Source organism: Hermetia illucens, chromosome 3 (genome assembly GCF_905115235.1).
Source record: "Hermetia illucens chromosome 3, iHerIll2.2.curated.20191125, whole genome shotgun sequence".
NCBI lineage: Eukaryota > Metazoa > Arthropoda > Insecta > Diptera > Stratiomyidae > Hermetia > Hermetia illucens.
This window is the reverse complement of record NC_051851.1, coordinates 124,889,685-124,910,838: the sequence shown is the minus strand read 5'-3', so window position 1 is coordinate 124,910,838 and position 21,154 is coordinate 124,889,685. Positions and strand designations below refer to the sequence as shown.

Sequence of the window (21,154 nt, the reverse complement as noted above, 5' to 3'; positions counted from 1 at the left end):
TCTGCCAAAAAATTGAAAACCTCAATTACAATCATGACATCCATGTTTTGGACTATAAAGGCATAATTTTGATTGACTGATTGAGACCGTCAATTGACTTGAAATTTGAAAGGGCATGCTGATAATGGGAGCCTGCTGCACGACAATTCCAAACCTCATATGACCAACGATACGAAGCAAACCTTGCACTCGTTCAAATTGGACGTTTTGAACGACTAACGATAAAAAACAAACTGGAAAGAAATTAACGAGGCACGGGATAAAATTGTTATAAATTGCAACGTGAAATTTAAAATTTCATTTATTCTGTTTTGGGTAAGCTATACCATATAATTCCCATTTGAATGGTTTTTACATTAAGTCTATTACGCTTCGGTCATATATCGATTAAATAAAAAAGTAGGTACATTTAATAATACTTAAATACGAAAATGAATCATCAAGAGTCGTGCTCAACGAGCAAAGACTGGAGTATATCTATAAGATGGTGGTTTTGTTGTAAAATGACATTCAACTCCTGTCTTTCTGCCGTTAAAGTCTGCAACGAGAAAAGCAAACAGTAAAAATGTAGTTAAATAAAACTAAATTATGATATTTACCGAAATCTTCTTTCGCAATTCTACTTTCATAGAAGTTTGCATATTGTTAGTGTTCTTCACTTCAATATCCATCTTTAAGTCATCAACCACTTGCAGCAGTCGTTCACGATAATCACGTAATTTCCTATCACAATCGCGCACATCCTTTTCAAGAATTTGCGTTTGCACATAAACAGTCTGAGCTAGCTTATACCAGTCAGCTAGACATTCGGCAATTTGTGCTAAATTTGGTTGAACATTGTCCGTCAGAAGAGATTTTATACGTTTTCCATTGCTTGCAATCTGTGGATCGAAGTAAATGCATTAGTTCTCTGATTTATGGAAACATCCAGGAAGTGAAATACTTTAATTTTTTCCAACGCATGAAATTGTTCATCATTGTATGTTAGTGTTCGTGTAGCTCGATCCCGCAATAAATGTTGCCACGAATCACGCAGTCTTTCTACCAGATATTTGGCACGGAAACTATCCCTCGTTTGCGATGGTCGGAATTTATCACGCATTGCAGCTCTCCATTCCTGACTGAATAGCAAATAAAGTTTTTCGTGATCTTAACTGCACTTAATTTATCTTTTACCTTAGAGACTCTTCGATAACGAAACGATTGAATAACTGTAACACCCGCTCAGCGGTAGAAGTGAAATCCTCTTTCAGTGATTTCAATAATCCAGACACGATTTCGATTTCAGCACAATTTTTACTCTGTAATAAAATGATAAAGGCATTTATTCCATTCACAAATTCCTCATGCGATAATAAATCATAAAAAATGCTCCTTAAGAGGCACAACTAGTGTGGAGTTTTCAGAAAATCCAATTTTTTTCTCTTGCGTATTTTGGTCGTTTATTCTCCTAAAAATAACAAAATTTTCAAGATGGTATCTCAAATAGTTTTTAAGTTACAGCCTTCTGAGTGTAGCTGCTCGTCGGTTATAAATGTGCACTACCTGAGGTCATCCCTAATTGATTGCTCGGGTTATCCGAGCGATGGAAATAATCATAATAGTTTAGGGACGACATACGCACAATGTAACAATGCAAGGAATTTTTCCCATATTTTTTATTTTAGATTGTATATTACATTTATCGACAATGAAATCTCGATTTTTAGTGTATTTGCAAATATTTTAAATTTTTTTATAAACTCCGCCATTTTGTTATTTTTTTTCACAATTGTGGGTCATTGTATAGACAACACCTTTTAGTTCAACGAGGGTAGGTAAGTAGGTAGGTATCAGTGGCCGCTCCGGGGAGCCCAATTAGCGCTGTGGCGCGCCGTTTTGATGCCACAGACTCCTAACACCGTAACTGCTGTTATGGGAGGCAAAGCCAGTCCGTATGGCATTCATGAAGGAAAACAGCTCACCCACCCTGCAGCTTGAAATCTCTCTGAGGTCCCCAAAGAATGGTTTACCAAGTGTCCGTAGCCTGACTCCAGCTAGAGCTGGGCAATCGCAAAGAAAGTGCATGAGGGTTTCCTTCCTTCTCCGCAGCTTCGACAATGCGAATTGTAGGGTATGCCGAGCCTGGCGGCATGGTCTCCTATGGGCCCGTGCCCCGTGCAGGCCGCCATAATCTTAAATGCATTTGCACGCGTCTGGAATAGGAGCTCTCGTGATCGGGCTATGTTATAAGCGGGCCAAATTCTCCTTGACTTGGCACAGCCTGTACGCCTTCGCCATCTTAGGCCCGCGGTTGCTAGGTAGTGCAAGTAGACTCGGCCCCCGACAGCCGCCAGCGAAACACCGACTGTATTCACCAAAGGTTAGCCAAGAGCAGAGCCTCGCCTGGCCAATCCGTCAGCCCGCTCATTCCACTCTATGTTCCTATGCCCGAGAATCCAGAGGAGGGTGACTTTGAGCGTGCCGTCGAGACGGTTAAGCACGTCTCTGCACTGCCCCAGCAGCCTGGAAGATGTCGTCGCTGAGTACACGGCCTTGATGGCCACTTGGCTCTCGGTCAGAATGGGTATGCAATGCTTAGGGCTCGAATCTCGCTCCAGCCATGGACAGACTTCCAATATCGCCAGTACTTCCGCCTGGAATACACTGGCGAAACCTGGGAGACCATACGACTTGGATACACTATGTGTAATCGAGAAAACCCCCGCGCTGACTCCACAGGCTATCTTTGATCCGTCGGTAAAGAATACTGAGTCATAACCTTGCAAAACGCCGCCGGTCTTCCACTTTGCCCTAGTTAGAAAGTCTACAGTAAAGTTTCTCGTGAAGTTCAGCCTAGTCCGTGGGGAATGCCCAGATTTCCCGAGGTACTTCGTCTAGGATGTTGCTGTGGCCAAAGGAAATATCTTCAAAGGGTTTCTTTTGGCTAACAACTCCACCTCAGTCAGAGTTGAAGCTGAAATTTCAGTTAGATAAAGGTGATTTTTTAACTATATTGTTTGAGAGGGTAGGGTGTTTATAAAGGGGTCCCCCTTTCAAGCCCCGATGAAAACTCGTAGCGGTCCCCTCATTACTGGAACAGAGAAGTTAAGAAAGTTACGGCGTCCGAAAATGGGCTATTTTTATACCGTTAGTACGCTTCAGGCATATTGATATAGGGGTCGAAAGGAGAAGGGGCCGACCGCCTTCTCCGACACACCACCAACAATTCGCAACTCTCTAAGAGTAGACAACCGCTACGAGTTTTTAATGAGCTTAGAAAATCGGGACATTCTTCTTTTTCCTGCATAGCTTTTCTACCCTCTACTCAACTCAAAACGCACCATGAGAATACTCTCTTTTGAATAGTCATAACTTTTTAAGGGGGTGACCACTGCTAGTTTACATCAGGAGAACATCTCCTTTCCGTTTCTGGAGCAAGAAAGATAATATAGAAGTATACATTTCTGAGAACGACCCAAAGTTTTAAGAAACTGTGTGGCCGAAAGGGGAGTCGTACTGATGTGGATGACCGCAAAAATTGTCTTAGAAGCTAAAAAACAGCCACAAATTTCCGCGAAAGAATGCCACTAATTTGGTCCCGGACAAAGCAAAGAAGATTAGTTGAAGAAGGAATGAGGCAAGTATTTTTCCAAAAAGAAGTCTCGAAGTTTGCGAAAAATACATGAATATGCTCGAATTGTTTTAGGATCGAATAATTTGCCCCAATGAAACGAAATTGAAGTTAAAAAATTTGAAAGAACATAAGCGGGTTTGATGTGACACTTCTTAAAAACTAAAAGGCAAAAATATTACGCCTAAAGTTAAACACGGTTCCGGCTCCCTAATGGTACGGGGGTAGACGGTTCAAGGGTAGTTTGTGCCCTAGAATGGTAGGCCGCATGGCGCGGTATACTATGATCAAAAACCGGAAAATGCACTCTGATTTACCGCCTATAGTTCTGCTACCGAATCCAACACTTCTGCGCGGTCTGTCGAGCAGTGCGTGTGCAGCTAACTTCGGGTAATGCATCTGCAGTTAATATCGGGCAATGCATGTGTAGCTAAAGGGAGAGGGTGTCGATGGGTTCCTTGCGCCGGAAAATGAGGTCTTATGCCATACCTGGCTGTAGGTATAAAGAGCTATGGGAAGGTCATCCTGAAAATAAGCTTAAAACGCAACGTGCACAGCACACGGCATTGGAATACGATTAGTATTGTTGAATTTGGCCTGAAATTTGCAGCATTTTGTTACCTGAGTACGTAAGGTGAAATCCTACGAAGTAGCTTTCAGGCTAATGTTGTGAACGCATCCGACCCGTTAAAACCCTGGCGGCCCTCAGACAATGCGCAATGTTTCATCGCCATTGGGTTGGAGGTGTAGATTCAGATGGGGCTACCTAATTAGCACTGATCCGGCTCTGAGCGCAAGACTCCATGCATAGATAACCATTTAGTGACTACATACCCGAATATTGATAACGACTTTGAGTTTGGATACAAATAACAAATAAAACCGGAAGAAACGTCGAGCTGAAATTGGCGAACGAAAAAAATCCTTCCGAAAAGAGTTTTAATTTTCCAAGATCACCAAGTGTAAGCTCATAACGGAGCGTCAGCAAATGCGAATCCCAAACGCCATTGAACGTGGATATGAAAGTAAACTTAGTCACGGAAGGCAGGAATATTTCCATAAGCTTGGTGAGTAAATTAGGAAATAGGTTGAGATGCTGATGATGGATTGATAGCGGACGGAAAAATACGTTCTATTCATTAACCAATGAGGGATGCAATTGGGAGTATCAGAGCTCTCTCCTCGAACCCAAGGCGCAAGCAAGCCGCGAATGAAGAATGCAAATGTTACAAACCAGAAACTGGTGGACGATAGAGAAGAAGTTTGGACAAAAGCTACCAGGAAACGGATGGCGGAGAAGAGCAAAGAATTCAAAAACCCGAGGACGAACGATATTTTGATTAAGAAAATAGCGTATGCAGATATACTGCGTATCGTCAAAACCGAACCCAAATTGAAGGAAATGGACAAAATCTATTGCTTAAACTTAGCGAAATAGGAAAAAAATCAGCTGCGTTCAGAAAGACCATCGAAGAAGCCCTGGGCGTACAAGCAGAGATTAGAACTCTACCCTATCGTATTACCATCGAATGCAAAGACATCGGTGAAATTACTACCATAAAGGACATAGTCGCGACGATTCACCCTCAGTTCAAAATCGGGGAAGCAGTAACCTTAACCCAACGATATCTTTGCGAAAAACGTACGGCCGCACACAACTGCAGCACTTGTTCTTCTTGCCGAAAACGCGAAGAAGCATATGGAAGCAGGAAAAATAAAGACAAGCTGAGTTGTCTGTCGCACACGCGAACGAGAATTACAAAGTGCTTCAAACGTCTGGAGTTTGGACACTTTACAAAACATTGTAAAAATGAGGAAGATCGTTCCAAGCTATGCAGGAGATGCGGAGGTGGAGGCAATATAACAAAGGACTGCGATAAAACACCATCATGTATGTTCTGTAGAAAAAACCAGACAAAAGACGCTATTCACATAGCTGGCAGTAATACATGTTCGGTGTTCAGAAGGGCTTTGAATACCTCGAAATAGACATGAAGGTAATAAAGATAAATCTCAACCACTATGAGGTGACTTAGGATTTCCTGGCAAAAACTGTAGTAGACGAGAAAGCGGACGTGGTTCTCATCAGCGAACCATAAAAAAACCAGTTAATAATGCATGGATTCACGACAAAAGCAAACAGGCCCCTATGTGGGCATGCGGGGAGAAAGCGTTCTTAGAAATCGAAGAACGATTAGACGGTTTCGTCCGAGCTAAAATAAACGACATCAACTTTTAGAGCTGCTATGCAAGACAATGGTAGACAACGTGGCGAAAAACACAAACACTAGAGGTCCACTAATTATCGGCGGTGACTTCAACGCGTGGCCAACAGAGTGGGGTAGCAAGTATACTACTGGAAACGTTTGCATTTTTAGAATTAGTAATTGCAAATAACGGTGAGGCAAACGCATACCGTGAAGCCGATATGGTTTCGGTTGATATCACTTTCGTCAACTTTTCTCTTCTACTTAAGTTGAGGTGGTAGATTAACCAAGAATTCAGCCACAGTGATCATCAGGCGTTAGCGTTTGAAATCAAAAAGCATAGAATCTCAAACTGATAGGTCCAAAGTGGCAAGTTAGCTTCTTCAATAAAGATGCGTTTCACTTGGTGATGAATTCCGCCAGTATGAACCAAGAATCAGCAGAAAAGTTTACCAAACAGTCTGTATTCAACGCGTGCGATGCTGCAATGCCGAGAAGAGTTCCCAGTAGAAAAAAACTCACCATGGTACTGATCGAGTAAGGGAATAAAGACTCTGAGGGCAAAATGCCTACTGCTCGAATCGTTCAACGTTCGAGGAAAAGATTGGACTTTCAGGAGCTGCTCTCCACATTCGAACAATTGAGGCAAGATTGGCAGAAAGCAATCGAACAAAGCAAAAACAAAAGCTTTAAAAATCTCTGCAACGAAGCTGACGTAAATCCCTGGGGCACAGCCTAAAATAAATAGGGAGAAATCGCCGCAAGTAACTAGTCCGGTAATGCTGGCATCTATAGTGAAGACAATGTTCCCGCAAAAATGGAACACAGCCGTCGAAGCAATCGGTACAGCTCGTGTACAGACCATACTGCGTATCGTCGAAGATGAATTGGTCCAGGTGCAAACAAATAAAGGACAAGGAAACATCAAAATCTAATGGTATTCCAAATAAGGCAGTGAGACATGTTTATACAAACAATGCAAAATTGCCTCGACAAAGGGATATTCTCTAAAAAATAGAAACAGCAGCGCTTGGTTTTGTTGTCAAAAGAAAATAAATAACTTAACGAATTGTCATTATATCGCCCAATATGCCTTCTAGATACAATGGGGAAAATACTGGAGGGAATAATTGCCAACAGAATGCGGGAGGCAGTTGAACATGGAAGGTTCTTTTTGATATGCAGTTTGTATTCAGGAAAGGTCGCTTCACCGTCGATGTAATAAAGGAGGTGGTAGACACAGCAACCACAGCAGTAGGACGTGAGAGATGGCATGAAGAATGCTTCAAACTCAGCAAACTGGTCGGTCATCAAAACGTCGCTCATCCGATTGAACACTCCATGCTTCCTGAGAAACATAGTGTCTTACAGACAGGGAGCTAAAGTACGAGAACGACAAAGGCGCAAATTACTACCGTGTCTCAGCTGGAGTCCCTCAGGAGTCGGTGCTGGACACACTTTTGTGGAATATCAGACGACGTTACGTTAATTATAGCAGGGCTGTTGCCGGTAGACATCTTGGCTAAAGAAATGTAATATTTTCAGCTAATGTGATAAAAGAGCTCCGTATTGGACAGGAATGACAGCATAGCTGCTAACCGATCCCGTGAAATAATATCTAACGACAGTTTCGCGAAGTGAGGGGTTGAAGGATGCACGGATGTGGTTTAGTACGTAGGCGTGAATTTACGTCCACGAATCGTACACGTCAGTGGTTTCTGCTAATGTCTTTGGAAGATTCCACATTCTGGCTTGATTGAAGAAAAAAAATGGTATTGGGATGCTTCTTTGCCGCAAGAGACCGGACAGCTAGTAAAAATTGATTCCAAAATAACTGGAGAGCATTATGTATATATATTACAACAAAATCTCTCTCTCTCTCTCTACGCTTGCGCCTTCATGTTTGCCTGGCAAAAGTGTTTCTTACTTTGCTTTGTACTTCATTTTGTCTGACAGTGAGCATATATGATGGAATACCCAACATTTTTCTGGAATTTATTAATTTTACGTACGCCAACTTTCCCGTTTGACAAACACCCTCTTTTGAGGAAACATACTTTTATCAATAATGAAAGACGTAGGCAGGCATCATTATTTAACTTTTAAATAAGCGAACTGATGAGTTTGAATACTTACCATTACGCTGCGCTACGTTCTCAATGTGCAAAATTTACGCTTTTATTGGATAATATAGGGAACGCTTTTAACCTGCGCTTGATTTTACGCACAAACTTAATATCACGATTCTGTTCTCAACATTGCTTTGTTGAATTTACGAAATGCACCACAAAAGAAAGAAAGCAAAATCCAAGAGATGGAGAAAAAGTCTTTAAATGTTTTTTGAAGGAGCATGAAAGGGAAGTATTAAAAAGCAGAAAAAATCGCAACTCAGGTTTAGTTGAATGATTTTGATGTTTTCCTCAACTATTGTAGAAACGTATAAAACGAAACTTACCACTCCTGGAACTATTGCAATAGTGGAAACTAAGTCTAAGACGGTTGCAAGAAGATCTTGGAAGAAGTTTGTTTTCCTGTAAAAAAAACGTTAGTTAAGGAAAAACAAATTTATTTTCTGTATATACTCACGATATTAAATTCTTCTGAGTCTCTTTCAATGTTTCTGTGAACTTGTCAACTCCCAACTGTATTAATACATCCATGTTAGTAAAATCTTCAATTCGCCGTTTGCATTCGTGCCCAACACTACATGCAACCTTTGCGAGACTGGCATCATTCTCGACAGAAACACCATTGAGGAATGTAGGAAATTTCGGTAATTCAAGTTCAGGCGGCAGCAAAACATTATTATTATCCCGACTGTACAGGAAAATTGGGTTCTCGCGTTCGGTTGGAGGGTATCCTTTTGCTACGGAAAATTTCAGATTAGAATTTTTCGAGATGCAGGATCTCCTATCAATGAATTAGTTACCATTCGAATTCACGCCCACTTTTTCTTCAAAATGTTCACTACATAAGAGCAAAATTTGATTTTCAGGAGCGACGTTAGTTTGAAGGTGAATGTGTTCTCTCAGATTGTATAAAGTGTCATCCGATTCAAGGTAAATTTCCACTGTCGAAGTTCTATTGATGTAGAAAATATGTAAAACTCGTTTGCTGAGAATATTAGTCACCTCCTGGAAAAATCTATCAAAGGACCACATTTTCTCGCGATTTTCCTCGAGTAGGCCGGCAAGCAAGGGTGTCACTAGTGATTTCAGCCCCTGGCTGAGACGACAATGTGGAGGTAGAACACGCGACCATTCAATAGGGCCATTCTCTGTCAATTGAGTGCCAGATATTACGCCCGATGCCTTTTTCGTTGTAATTAAATGCATAGTTTCACGATTCTTTCTGCCTCCATATGGTCGAAACGGTAGATTTCCCGTTGCCACGTGGTATAAGGTAACACCTATTGACCATAAATCAACATTCGCAGTAAATGTTCGTGTTACTGATTTCCGCAACACTGCACGTTCGTACATGTCAGGATGCAAATACTCTTCCGTTCCGTATAAGGACATGAAGGGTTGGTTATCTTCTAGTTCTCGCGCTGCACCAAAATCAGTTAACTTATAAACAGTTTTGCCATCTTCCGAAATAAACTTCATTATATTTCCTGGCTTTAGATCGCGATGGACGAGGTTGTTATCACGCAAATGTTTCATTCCAGCACTTAAGTGCTCAACAACTAACAGGAATTCTTCTTGAGGTAATCCATAAGTATTTTCTGGGTCATCTAAGATATTGAAAAGGCTCCCGCCCGTGCATAATTCCATGACAATTACCTTCCCCCGTCCCTCTTGATCATCCTCGATAGCCAAAAGTTTCACAATGTTTTCATGATTAACCTTTTTAATTACTTCAAATTCACGCATTTGGACTTCCATGGGTCGCATATGGCTCATCTGATTGAAAGTCTTAACTGCAACAGGTTCGCCATTGTTTCGATTGACTCCCTAGAAAATAAAAAAAATGAATCTTTAGTAAGAACCCTTGCGTGCATTTTACTTGTAACTACTTTCATAATAAATAGTTAAACATGTATTTGGTTCGTCGACATTTCACCTAAATATTAGAAAAATGTTCGTGCTCTATATCTTTAGATATAGCAAATTAGAATACACCCTAAGATAATACAATTCCATCCATGCTGATGTGATTATTTCGTTTTTAAGATTTTCTGTACAAATCATACAACCGAGAAGAGGGCAACATTTTTTTCTTCCAATATAGGCAAGCGGCCTATCAATTCGATTAGTACTTTATGAACCAGGCCTCGGATTTAACGTCTAGTTATACAATAGGATAGTGAGAGATTGAGAAGTACAAATTTGAAGTGAGCACTCATTTTCAGTAACTACACAACCGAAAATCAGAAACAAAAATAATGACGGGGGCAGATATGAGGTTGCACCCATCATGGAAAAGTAGTGAGGGGCGTCTTTGATATGGTTGTGTGATTCACGCTGGTGACAGCCCACCACATGCGATTAAGCTGAACATCCAAGTCGATACGAAACCATCCAAAGGCTGATTGAAACAGCAATGTTTTGATACATGATGATGATTTGAGAACATCTTTCCTCTATCCGAACCGAACTTATGAAAGAGAGAAGTGGCAAACCTTGGTGAGCTTGAAGAGCCAGGGGTAACCGTTGCCTTGATCCCCGTTGTCATCCTTCGGTGTTTTATAAATTTCTAGACTTTCGGTCACGTCTAATTTCCTTGTATCGCTAATGTTATCAAACACGGAAAGATGAACTTCTCAACAGGGATTAAGGCAACGCGCCGGATCTTCAAATTCATCAGGACACATTCGTGAACAAAATTATAATATTCGTTCCATTGGCGAGACGAGTAATCAGGAGGAAATAGTAAATAAGAGTTTAATTGCCTCCACGATACCTAGGAGAACAAAATATAAATTGAAAGATTTTTGACTGTTTTCCTCATCCAAACTGAAGCACTGGGGGAGGTGACAAGTCGTTGTCGAAATATGCATATTCGCAAAAAATCAATTTCAAGCAAAGTTAACGATAATAGGGAGGAATAGTATCGGTGACAGAATGCAACCTTGTCGAACTCTATTTTGAACATCAAATTTCTCAGAATTTTACCTCGGTGATGATTATATGGACCATAAATAAACATAGTACTCGTAGGACTATAAATGCACATAACGACAAAAAAATATGATGAAATATGAGTCAAATTCTAAACGTGGAGAGCAGGGAGCACCCAAATTTTGATTGAAATCCCATAAAAACTAGAACATCCTCTGAGGTCCAAAGAGGAAAGTGAGCGAGGGCGGGGAGAGCTCGGTGCCCCAGCTTAATGAGGGGCCGTCTTGTATCTTTTTATCAAAAAAATGATTTTCTAAAACATTCTTATACTATATACCTAGAGAGATACGCAATATAAAGTATTACATACTCGTATGCACTGCTGCGAGCTCAACAAAAGTGTGTGAGACGCTTAATTTGAGAGCACGCGCGTATTGTGAACATATTTTTCCCGAAACTACATTTTCCCTCACAAAACAAAGCCTAATTAAAATCGATTCACTGTCTTTCTGTCACACACTCTTTTCTCCAAAACGGCTAAACCGATTCCAACGAAATTTCGTGGACATATGGGAACTATGAAATCCTAGTAAGTGACATAAATTTAGGTGGGGTTTAAAGGGGATGGGGATCCCCATACATACAAATGAAGGGGCGCATGAACAATTTGTTTTCACCTGATGTACCCATGTGTGTGTATCATATGGTATGAAAGGTCTCGATTAGTACAAGCAGCTTTCAGTTTTGGGCTAAATTGGAAAATGCGCCAGTGAGGAGCCAAATGTGCACATTTTCGGAAACTACCCAAAAATCTGAAAAAAAAATCAGGCCCATTCCATTATCTGCTCAAATAAACTCAATAATAGTATATTAACAACTTTGAGAAGAAAGAAGAATGTATACCAGCAGCATAGAGGATACTATCACGCACAGTACTGCAAAGTGTCATGAGAATCCAGCTATTAGTTTCAAAGTTATTGATTTCGCACGAATTTACTGCATCTTAAGCCATGCAAATAAGATACTTACGTCATAATTGACACTCCAATGATTATAGTCCCATATATGAACAAGTTACTTCTCTTCAGCCCTTTTACCCTTTGGTGCTATGAGATGAGCCCTTTTTGGTATCTGTTTTTGGTGAACTTCTTCACATTTGCTAATAATGTTGAACTGCTAGTGTGAAGTGTATTGAATTAGCTATAATCAATACAGTCCTTTGCAGAGCAAATTATTTGTGTAAATAGCTGCTAACGTAGTTGAATTTTAAATTATTGTGCAAGTGCAACTCAAAGGAGGATGGAAACATCCCTTGGCGTGTATGGGGACTCCTTTAAACCCAACGTAGAACAATGTTGCTGGTGGGGGTTCATAGCTCCCAAACCCTTAAAAAAAATAAGAAAATTCAAAATTCTGCAATTTTGTGTTTTCCCCCAAAAATTCCTGATTCTGGTACGGGCTATAGCGACCACCTTATACTTCAATGTTTTGAATTTCTTTGGTCAGAGTGTTAAAGAGGTTAAGACTGACGAATGAGGGTGTTCTGGACGTAAAACCTGGCGGGTCAATGAAATTCACGGAAATCTCCAGAAAAGCGCCCATTCTTCTGAAAATGGCCGAAATGAGTATTGTTTAACTAGTACCTGGAGGCAGAGCTAAGCAGGGCAAAACAGTCTAGAGAACTATTTTATCTGAGTTTCGAAAATGTGAGTCTTCTATTAAGCCCTAGTTTTCAGACAACTACCTCTATAAAGTTGTCCTGGTCATGATCTGCCCGAATAACCAGACTAAGGATTGGTTGCAGACTACGATAGCGTGCCATTCTTTAGGTTAGCAAAGCTCAGAAAGAGGGTAAGATTAAAAAGGTAATGGTCTGTATGCCCGACACGGATAGCTCAGAAAAATTAATGGTCAGCTGAAAACCGAAAAGAGGAAGCTTCAAAGCGAGATATGGAGCGTTACTAATGAAATAATTTCAGCCTTAAAAATCTATGGCAGTAGTAGAAGGGTGCTTGAAGCCAGAGATTAGGAAGATTACTCAGATTACACAAGATTACTCTCTATCCAGCTATCCTTTAGGAACATCAGGAAATTACCAACAAGAGTCGAAATTAACTCAGATGAATCTCCAGAATAGTAAACCTGCAACGTTAACTTACATCGTGATCTAAATAATCCTCTCGTAGATGACGAAATGTTTTGTCAAGTGAAAAAGGTCGAGAAAAACTTAAAAAACATTCAAATTTTCTTGCCAGGAAAATCTTACATGGTCCTCATTAACAAAAACATGTTTTCCTTCGCCGTCGTCGAGGGCGCCGTTACAGGACGTTTAGCTCCTATTATTCTCCTCAGGACCCTCCTCCCGAAGGTATTGACCAGTTTTTCAGAAGTTTGTGTTAGGTCACACTCGTAGCATAGCCGGTGTTATTATCGTTTGGTTTAATTGGAGCTTTTCATTTTGGCAGCTTTTAAAATTGGCAGTATTCTAGACGCATGGGCGGCGCCAGGACGTCAAAAAAATTAGTTTGAGCAAAATAAATTCAACCCTGCACGCTAAATATTGAAACCCTTGCTGGAAAGACCGGGGATTTCGCAAGACCACTTCTGCCACCCAGACCCCCAACCTATATACCATTTTGAAGCTTAGACCCTCCCCCGATAGTAGTGATCACGAATTAACTTCCTCCTTTTTGCGAAATTCTCAATATTAACGGAGATATAAATAAGGGTTTAAAGTTTTTCTAAGATTCCTCGAAATTTCAGCAATTTTTCTGGCAACCAGACCCCCCAACCTATATACCATTTTGAAGTTCAGACCTTCCCCCGATAGTAGTGATCATGAATTAAGCTCCTCCTTTTTGCGAAACTCTTCTCTCGGAGATATAAGCGTTTCAAGTTTTTCCCAAGATATAAGCGATATAAGAGTTGAAAATTGAGATATAAGCGTTTACAGTTTTTCCCAAGATTTCTTCAAATTTCAGCAATTTTTCTGGCACGCGGACTCCCTAACCTATATTCTATTTTGAAGTTCAGATCCTCCTCCGGAAATCTGAGATCTACAAGAAACCAGGTTTTCTGGCGCCAAAAGCTGCGCAAACGCGGTAAAAACGGCTATAAACTTCTCAATTTTGGTAGCCCACATACTCAATACGGTGTTGGCATTGTCATCTCAGAGGGTTTCCTTTTTGCTATTAAAGAAGTCAGACGGTTTGACAACCGGCTGATGAAGCTCACCATTATATCAGCTGATTGTACTACCCACTTCTTCGCGTACACACCACAGTTCGGCCTGACGCTGAGAAAGATGCGTTCTGGGAACTTATCGATACAAAAACCTGTAACGTGCCTGCCAACGACAACATCATTATTGCAGGCGATCTTAATGGTCATGTGGGTCAAAAGGCAGGCGGCAACAGGTGCCATGAGGGAAAGGGGTTTGGACCGCGCAATGAGGTGGCGAGCTTATGGTCGGTTTTGCGGACATCCATGGCCTTGTATTGTGAATACATGGTTCATCAAACGATTGTTTCATCTTCCTATATTTTACAACCGTTACTGATTGCAAAGCCATTCCCTATGAGACCATCGCACCTAAACATCGGGCGTTGATTGCCGTCTTGCAAAACAAGCCACAAATAAGCACTAGCCCGCCGCGCATTAAATGGTAGCAATTTCGTGAGAAGAAGGAAGGAATGACCTCATTTACGAAATTACCAACCATTAGGAGCTGGAGACACGATCCACAAAGCGGATTATGCAACCCCCGAGGTGACCAGGCCATGTAAGCGGTTCATCAATCGAGATACTTGGCTTTGGAATGATGATGGTCCGTGAAAAGAAACGCTTCCACCACAAGTTTCACGACGATAAAACGCTCGCCAATTGGCAAATTTACCAGAATACCAACCGTGCAGCAAAGAAAGCGATCGCTATTACCCGAGCGGTCCATTACAAAGATCTTTACGATAAAAGCCGAGAAGAGCGCACACAAGATATCGAACACTCCTGTTGCGTTAATGACAAGAACGGTACTTTGCTCGTCGACCGACGAGCCGCGACAGATAGATGGGGAAAATATTTCGAGCAAATATCAACGAAGAATTTATTCATTCTCCTCTGCCACAAACTTTGCCGACATTTGGAGCAATTCCACCTGTCAGCGCCACCATGCTCAGAGGTGGCGGCGAGGAAGATGGGGCGGCAACCCTATCGGCCAAACCAAAACCAAGTGGCCGAGGAGAACCTCCATAGTGGTGGCACCGGGAGACGCTGTAATCACTTTGGTTTGCCGGCCGTGATTCAGTAGGCGAATGCTCCAAAGGGCGATCAGACCCGAGTCTGCACGGGGACTCATCTGAAGTGGCAAATTGGTCACGAAACCTTACCAGAGGTATACTGGTACCATGGGAACCAGGAAAGCCCCTGAACTCACATACTTCGTATGAACTCCTGTTGTATGTGAGGATAGCTCGGTTATTTGCGGTTTACCCCCCTAGTGGGAGTTTCATGGTGGTTGTGGTTATGCTCAAGCGAGAAGAGACCTTCGGGCCTCGACGTGGTGTTGCGTATCAACACGGGTGCCGTACTCGGTAGAGATTTAGGTAATTCTTGCATCCACCAGTATGAATGCTAAGCCATGCACTTAGTATAGACTGGTACCGTTGTTGCTTGTCTCAGCAGGGCTCTGATTGTGATCACAAAATCAATCCGTCTCTGAAGAGGACCGTAGGATGTAAGTCTCACGACAGGTGCCGACGTAAAACACCATGGGCTTCACTGTCAGCGCCACCAATGTCGAAGAAGCAATAAAACGAATAAAATAGACGAAAACAACAGGACTTGGCGACATCGCATCTGAGCTCCGGAAAGCGAAGAGCTGGGAGCCAACACTGTGACTCAATGAATTCACCAATTGGGTTATTCAGAAATCTACAGCACCATCTGACTGGGAACAAAAGCACTACCGTTCCAATAAGGAAAAGAAAGGTAATCCAGCAGAATTTTCAAATTACTGTGCGATCCGATTGCTATCCCATGCCATGAAAATTTTTGAACGCATTCTTGATAAATGTATTCGCGACATCGTTCATATAACCGTGAATCAAGCCGCGTTTGTCAAGAACTGCGGAACTATTGACGCAATACATGCTGCACAGTTACCATCGTGAGATACATTGCCCTCTTTACATTGCATTTCTGCATCTAGAGAAAGCGTTTGACCGTGTGTCATACTACCTCATCTGGTATGCTCTGCAGAAGAACTCATCCGCGGGGTAAATTGTTCTATCACAATCTGAAAAGTAAAATTCAAAGTGTGGCGGGTGTGTCAAAACCACTTCGTGTCTCTATCGGTGTTCATCAAAGAAGCGACCTCTCACCGCTCCTCTTTGTTTTTATTGCCCATGCACTGTTACACAGGACATCCAACGTCCAGCACCCTGTACACTGCTTTATGCAGATGATATTTTCCTAACGTCGAATAACAAAGAACTTGTCCAAAACTGGAATAATCGCCTCATGCAATACAGTCTCAAATTGAATCAGAATTAAACTGAATTTTAGTCGACCGATCCCCATGGAACAGGCAGTCACCTGCCCAGGACTGAGCGATTTGAATATTTCAGATCAATGTTATCAGCCAATGGAGAACTACGTTGTGAGATTGCTTTACGCATTAGCGCAATCTGGATCAAGTGGCGTTCTACAACTGGTGTTCGTTGTTATTGACATTTTAATAAAAGTCTCAAATCTAACATTAAATACAGTGTCATCCGTCATGTTGTCCTCTATGGTTCTGAGTATTGGTCGACAATAAAAAAAACATTGAACAGAGTTTGCAGTGATGGAGACGAAGATGTTTCATTGGACTAGTGGCGTAACACGCCTTGATCAAATTCGATATGAAAATATCCGCGAACGATATGGGGTTGCATTAATTGTGGAAAAATTACGTCTTCAATGGTATGCGCACATAATTCGCTTGCCAAGATTGGTCTGAACATCTTGGTCGATGGTAAACGACCAAAAGGCCGGCAGAAAAAATGGTCGTATCAAGCCATTAAGGATGGTGATTTGGAAGCCTCGCGATTGCATCCAGACAGGTAACTAACAGAACTAATTGGTACAATCGATCACCACGAGCCGACCCCAGTTGTGAACGAGACAAAGGCTAAAGAAAAGGAAGAAGTCTGTTCTACACCTAAGTATATAAAATTTTCTACATTTTCTACGAATGACTAGTACATTCGTTTTATTTTGTCTGGTGGACGTCATTTTTCTCGTTTGCCTCATAATTTTCGTTAATTTATAGACTAACTTCATTTGCTATTTCGTCGAGGTTTATAAAAATCTGCTTTTCTGTTGTGAAAGATTGCGCCATAATGTTTATATAGTCCGCATATGCGACAGTTTGGCGGAACTTATAGATCAGTGTGTCTACAGCAACTTTCGGATAACTTGCTCCAGTGTTAAAATGAACAGTAGAGGTGCTTCACTTCGACGTTTGTTTCAAAGGCATCTCTCATGCTATTATTGAATCTCACCTCCGCTGTTGTGTGAGACATTGTCATTCTGGTAAGATTTACCAGTTTTGCTGAAATTCTCTAGTCAAGCATTACTTGTCAATACTGTCTTTAGCCTGCAAGATATCATTTTTAATTAGTTCTATGAAAACAGAAGATACAATAATAAACGAAGTTGTAAAAAAAATGTAGCAGCTTCTGCCTTCGTGACAATTCCAAGTTCCCGCGGTCATCCAGACCTTGACTTCTGGTAGAGAAAGAAGCACTTTTGATGGCGGCGCAGTGCTCACCACAATTTTTCGATGACTTGTTCAAAATTCCTGCCGTCTGGTCAGAAAGGTAGTTCTCCCAATACCGAACGGATTATCGTATTGAATTTGGAGGGTCGAAGCTCCCCGCCGCTGCGAGTGGATGCAGATGTAGTACGCAAGCGAAGGTAAGCGAAAATCAAGTTATGAACCAGCTAGGAGCCGATATTTCGCTCATATAGAAGTCACCTCCTAAATCTTCTGTTGAATGCGAAGTGGTTAATCTGACAAGTACATTGCCGATCAGTTGACACCCAACTGACCTTATAGAAGGTTTCATGCGTAAACAGTGAAATGTGTGTGGAGAGACTGGTTGAGCGTCGCGAGAAGGCGATAAAGTCGCACCCACTAAATGAAAACCAACGTGGAAAGTCCTGTGAGTCTGCTCTTCATTCTTTAGTTTGAAAGATAGAGGATGCAACTATGCAGGGTGAGTACGCGATGGGAAGTTCGTGGATATTTAACTGGGCACCCTTCTAAAAGCTCTGTGATGCCGCCAGAGAACATGGTGCTCACGAAACTCTAATAAAGTGGATCTACGGTATGCTAGCGAAGAGATTGCTGTGCTGAAGGTGTGTTGATCGCTACCTAACAACGGAAGCGACGAAAGGCTACCCACAAGGAGGTGTGCTATCGCCACTTCTGTGGAGTATGCTAATCAACTCACTACTATGCGAACTGCAAAATCTGCCAATACACGTTCAAGCTTATGCAGATGACGTGGCTTTGCTGACTCTTGATCGGGATCTCGGAATGATGTATAGAAATACACACCACGCCGTTGATTTGATTAACAGTTGGTGTCTCAGACATGCGCTTTCAGTAAATCCAAATGGTATTATTCACAAAAAGGAGGAAACTGAATGGTATTTGCCTTTCAAAGATGAGGCGTACAACCCTTCACTTCTCCGAAGAAGTGAAATATCTATAGCTGAGCTATTCTAGACAAGAAGCTTTTTTGGAACAAATATATAGAGATAAAAATGAAACGAACTCTCACAGCTTATGGGCTGTGTAGGCGGACATTTGCCTCGCCATTGGGACTTAGGCTTCAGGTACTAATGTGGATATATGTTGCTATCATTAGGCCGATGCTCGCTTGTTTGCGTAGTGTGGTGGGTTAAAATGAAACAAAGAATTTTCCCTGTAAACTAGCCACACGGCAAAGAACTGTGTGTCTGGGTATCACCGGTACCACGAGCACCACATCCGGGGCGGCTCTGAATGCCTTAAATTTTGTTTTTTCAGAGCACTGCAATGAGAGCAACTCATAGACTAATTCGATTAGATCTATAGGAAAACAATGGACGTGGGGGCACAGAGCATTGGAAGAGTCATGTGTAGAACTGGATCTAGTTTTCGCAATGCCTTCCGACTCTCAGATCCCCATTCATGTTTGGTAGAAGATATGATGTTAGTTTGAAACGAAGAGAAAACTGGCACCAAAAGAATGCGTATCAGGATATACTGACGTCTTCTACACCGATGACTCAAAAACAGAAAACGATTGTGGAGCAGGAGTCTCCCTCTCGGATAAAAACAGGAAGTGGGCTTTTCCTTTGGGACAATATACAACGGTATTTCAGGCTGAAGTGTATGCGATAAGAGTGGCAACCGGGATGATTGACAAGCGGTTGAAGGGCACTAGTAATTGGGGTATCAGTAGCATTGACTGATGCTGCTATCAAAAACTGGGAACAAACTTTTCACAATGACAGGTGGCAAAGCCTTAATGCTGTTAGACATTCCAAACTTTATCCTGTCGAAAAGCAGGAAGACTTGCAGAAGTATTGTGGGCATTCTGACCGACAATAATTCACTAGCTGGTCATATGTTCAGAATAGGAATTATCCAAGATGATATGTATCCATCCTGTAATGACGAATCCACGGAAAATTTTCGCCTATGGGCGCATCAGCCTTCAGAATTTTGGTGCTGATGGGCTCCAACTTCAGCGGTTAGCATCACATCCACTAACGGAAATCCTGCGATGCATAAACAAATCCGGGATATTCTGTTAGACGGGTGAATTGAGTACAATGGACCACTGAAGTGGCTTTACATATCCCCGATCCCAAAACATACGCAAATAGTCTGTTATCAACGACGAGGCATGACAGAATCTTCTGTACACCTTCACCAATGAAAAAGGAGAAAACGACTTCAGACGCGCAGAATTATATTGGAGCCTCGAGACGGATCGAACGATGTCACTGTGGAATAGGTTACGAAATAAAATCACGATCGATTTCCTTCGGCGAAAAGAAAGCGAAAAAATAAAACCACATATGAGTCATGCGAGAAGATTAGAAGCTTCCCATCAAAAAGTCGGACAACTATCTGCGTTAAATAGCAGAAAAACAGATATTATCAATGTACATAGTTGTTGTAGTTACAATCATGAAGATGGGCTATGATTGCGATTATAATTTTGTAATCAATTATACTCGTAATCATAACATGTCTTTGCCTATCTCTGCGATAAGCAGATAACCTTCTACATCAGGCATCGCACTTATGCTTAGCCTTAAAGCAGCACCGCAAGCTCCATAGGCTATCTGCCTGCCAACTGTCCCTCGAGAGCCATCGCAAGCCGAATAGAGTCAGCACTTTTGGTTCGCCGGAGCTCCGAGGAACAAAACAAAAATCATCAACAACTATAGCTTCAATTGGAGTTCCTTTTAACTTTCCCTGCTGCGTATTTTTGGTTGCTCCGATTTCTCTCTTCTCATATGGCTCTAAGTCGATTAGTAAAAGCTTAACTACACAACAAATTCAAATACATAGATTGCAAAGATATTGAATATACCGTTCTGCAAACATTTCTTGAAAATCCGCACAAACTCTGTGTTTCAGTCCCACCTATTTATATCATTCACTTATTTTGTGACCAACATTTGCAACATTCCATTTGCTGTTTTCATTTTTATCAAATTCCTGTAGTTCCCCTTTTTCTCTCGCAGTGATAAAGACATAAACTGCGCAATGTTACGAATCTAGTCACTATCTGCCAGTTTGGGTCGATCCATCCACTTCAGTACAAAGCGATAACTAATCTCTCGCACTTTCTTGCATGTAGACCTAAGTAGACGAGTAAAATGTATTCTAAACACTTACCTGGAATACTGCACCTGTAGCACCTTTTCCTAGTACGCTGGTGGTACACCAAACGTAGTTCATGGAGCCCCGGAGAAAAGACATTTTAGAGCACTTTCTACCTCCGGGTAACAAAAAGAAATTCAAGTATCAGCCTCAAAGTGTGGAATCCATAACCAGCCTCTTCTAGATTCTGTCTCTCGCGCCCTAGTTGGTCCTATCCCGATACAGTTTGGTCCTTCCAGATGTTGTGTTACTTTTATTGTTTTGGAAAACAATCCTCAGCTGAGGAAGTGCACGACTTGGGACGATGACTGAATGACAGCTTCAGCCGTCATGCTGACTG

General features: G+C 41.7%; 1 protein-coding gene across 1 annotated transcript; it reads right to left on the bottom strand.

Moving 5' to 3' along the window:
* Positions 1 to 283: 283 nt before the first annotated feature.
* LOC119650979 (serine/threonine-protein kinase TBK1) lies at positions 284 to 21,148 on the bottom strand. The gene is made up of 8 exons (XM_038054241.1): positions 20,830 to 21,148; positions 8,750 to 9,776; positions 8,407 to 8,686; positions 8,276 to 8,351; positions 1,177 to 1,301; positions 944 to 1,121; positions 600 to 881; positions 284 to 538 (listed from the first exon to the last, which is right to left on the bottom strand). The coding sequence occupies exons 1-8, from the start codon at positions 20,911 to 20,913 to the stop codon at positions 440 to 442; spliced, it is 2,151 nt and encodes a 716-aa protein (XP_037910169.1). The 5' UTR covers positions 20,914 to 21,148; the 3' UTR covers positions 284 to 439.
* Positions 21,149 to 21,154: the final 6 nt, after the last annotated feature.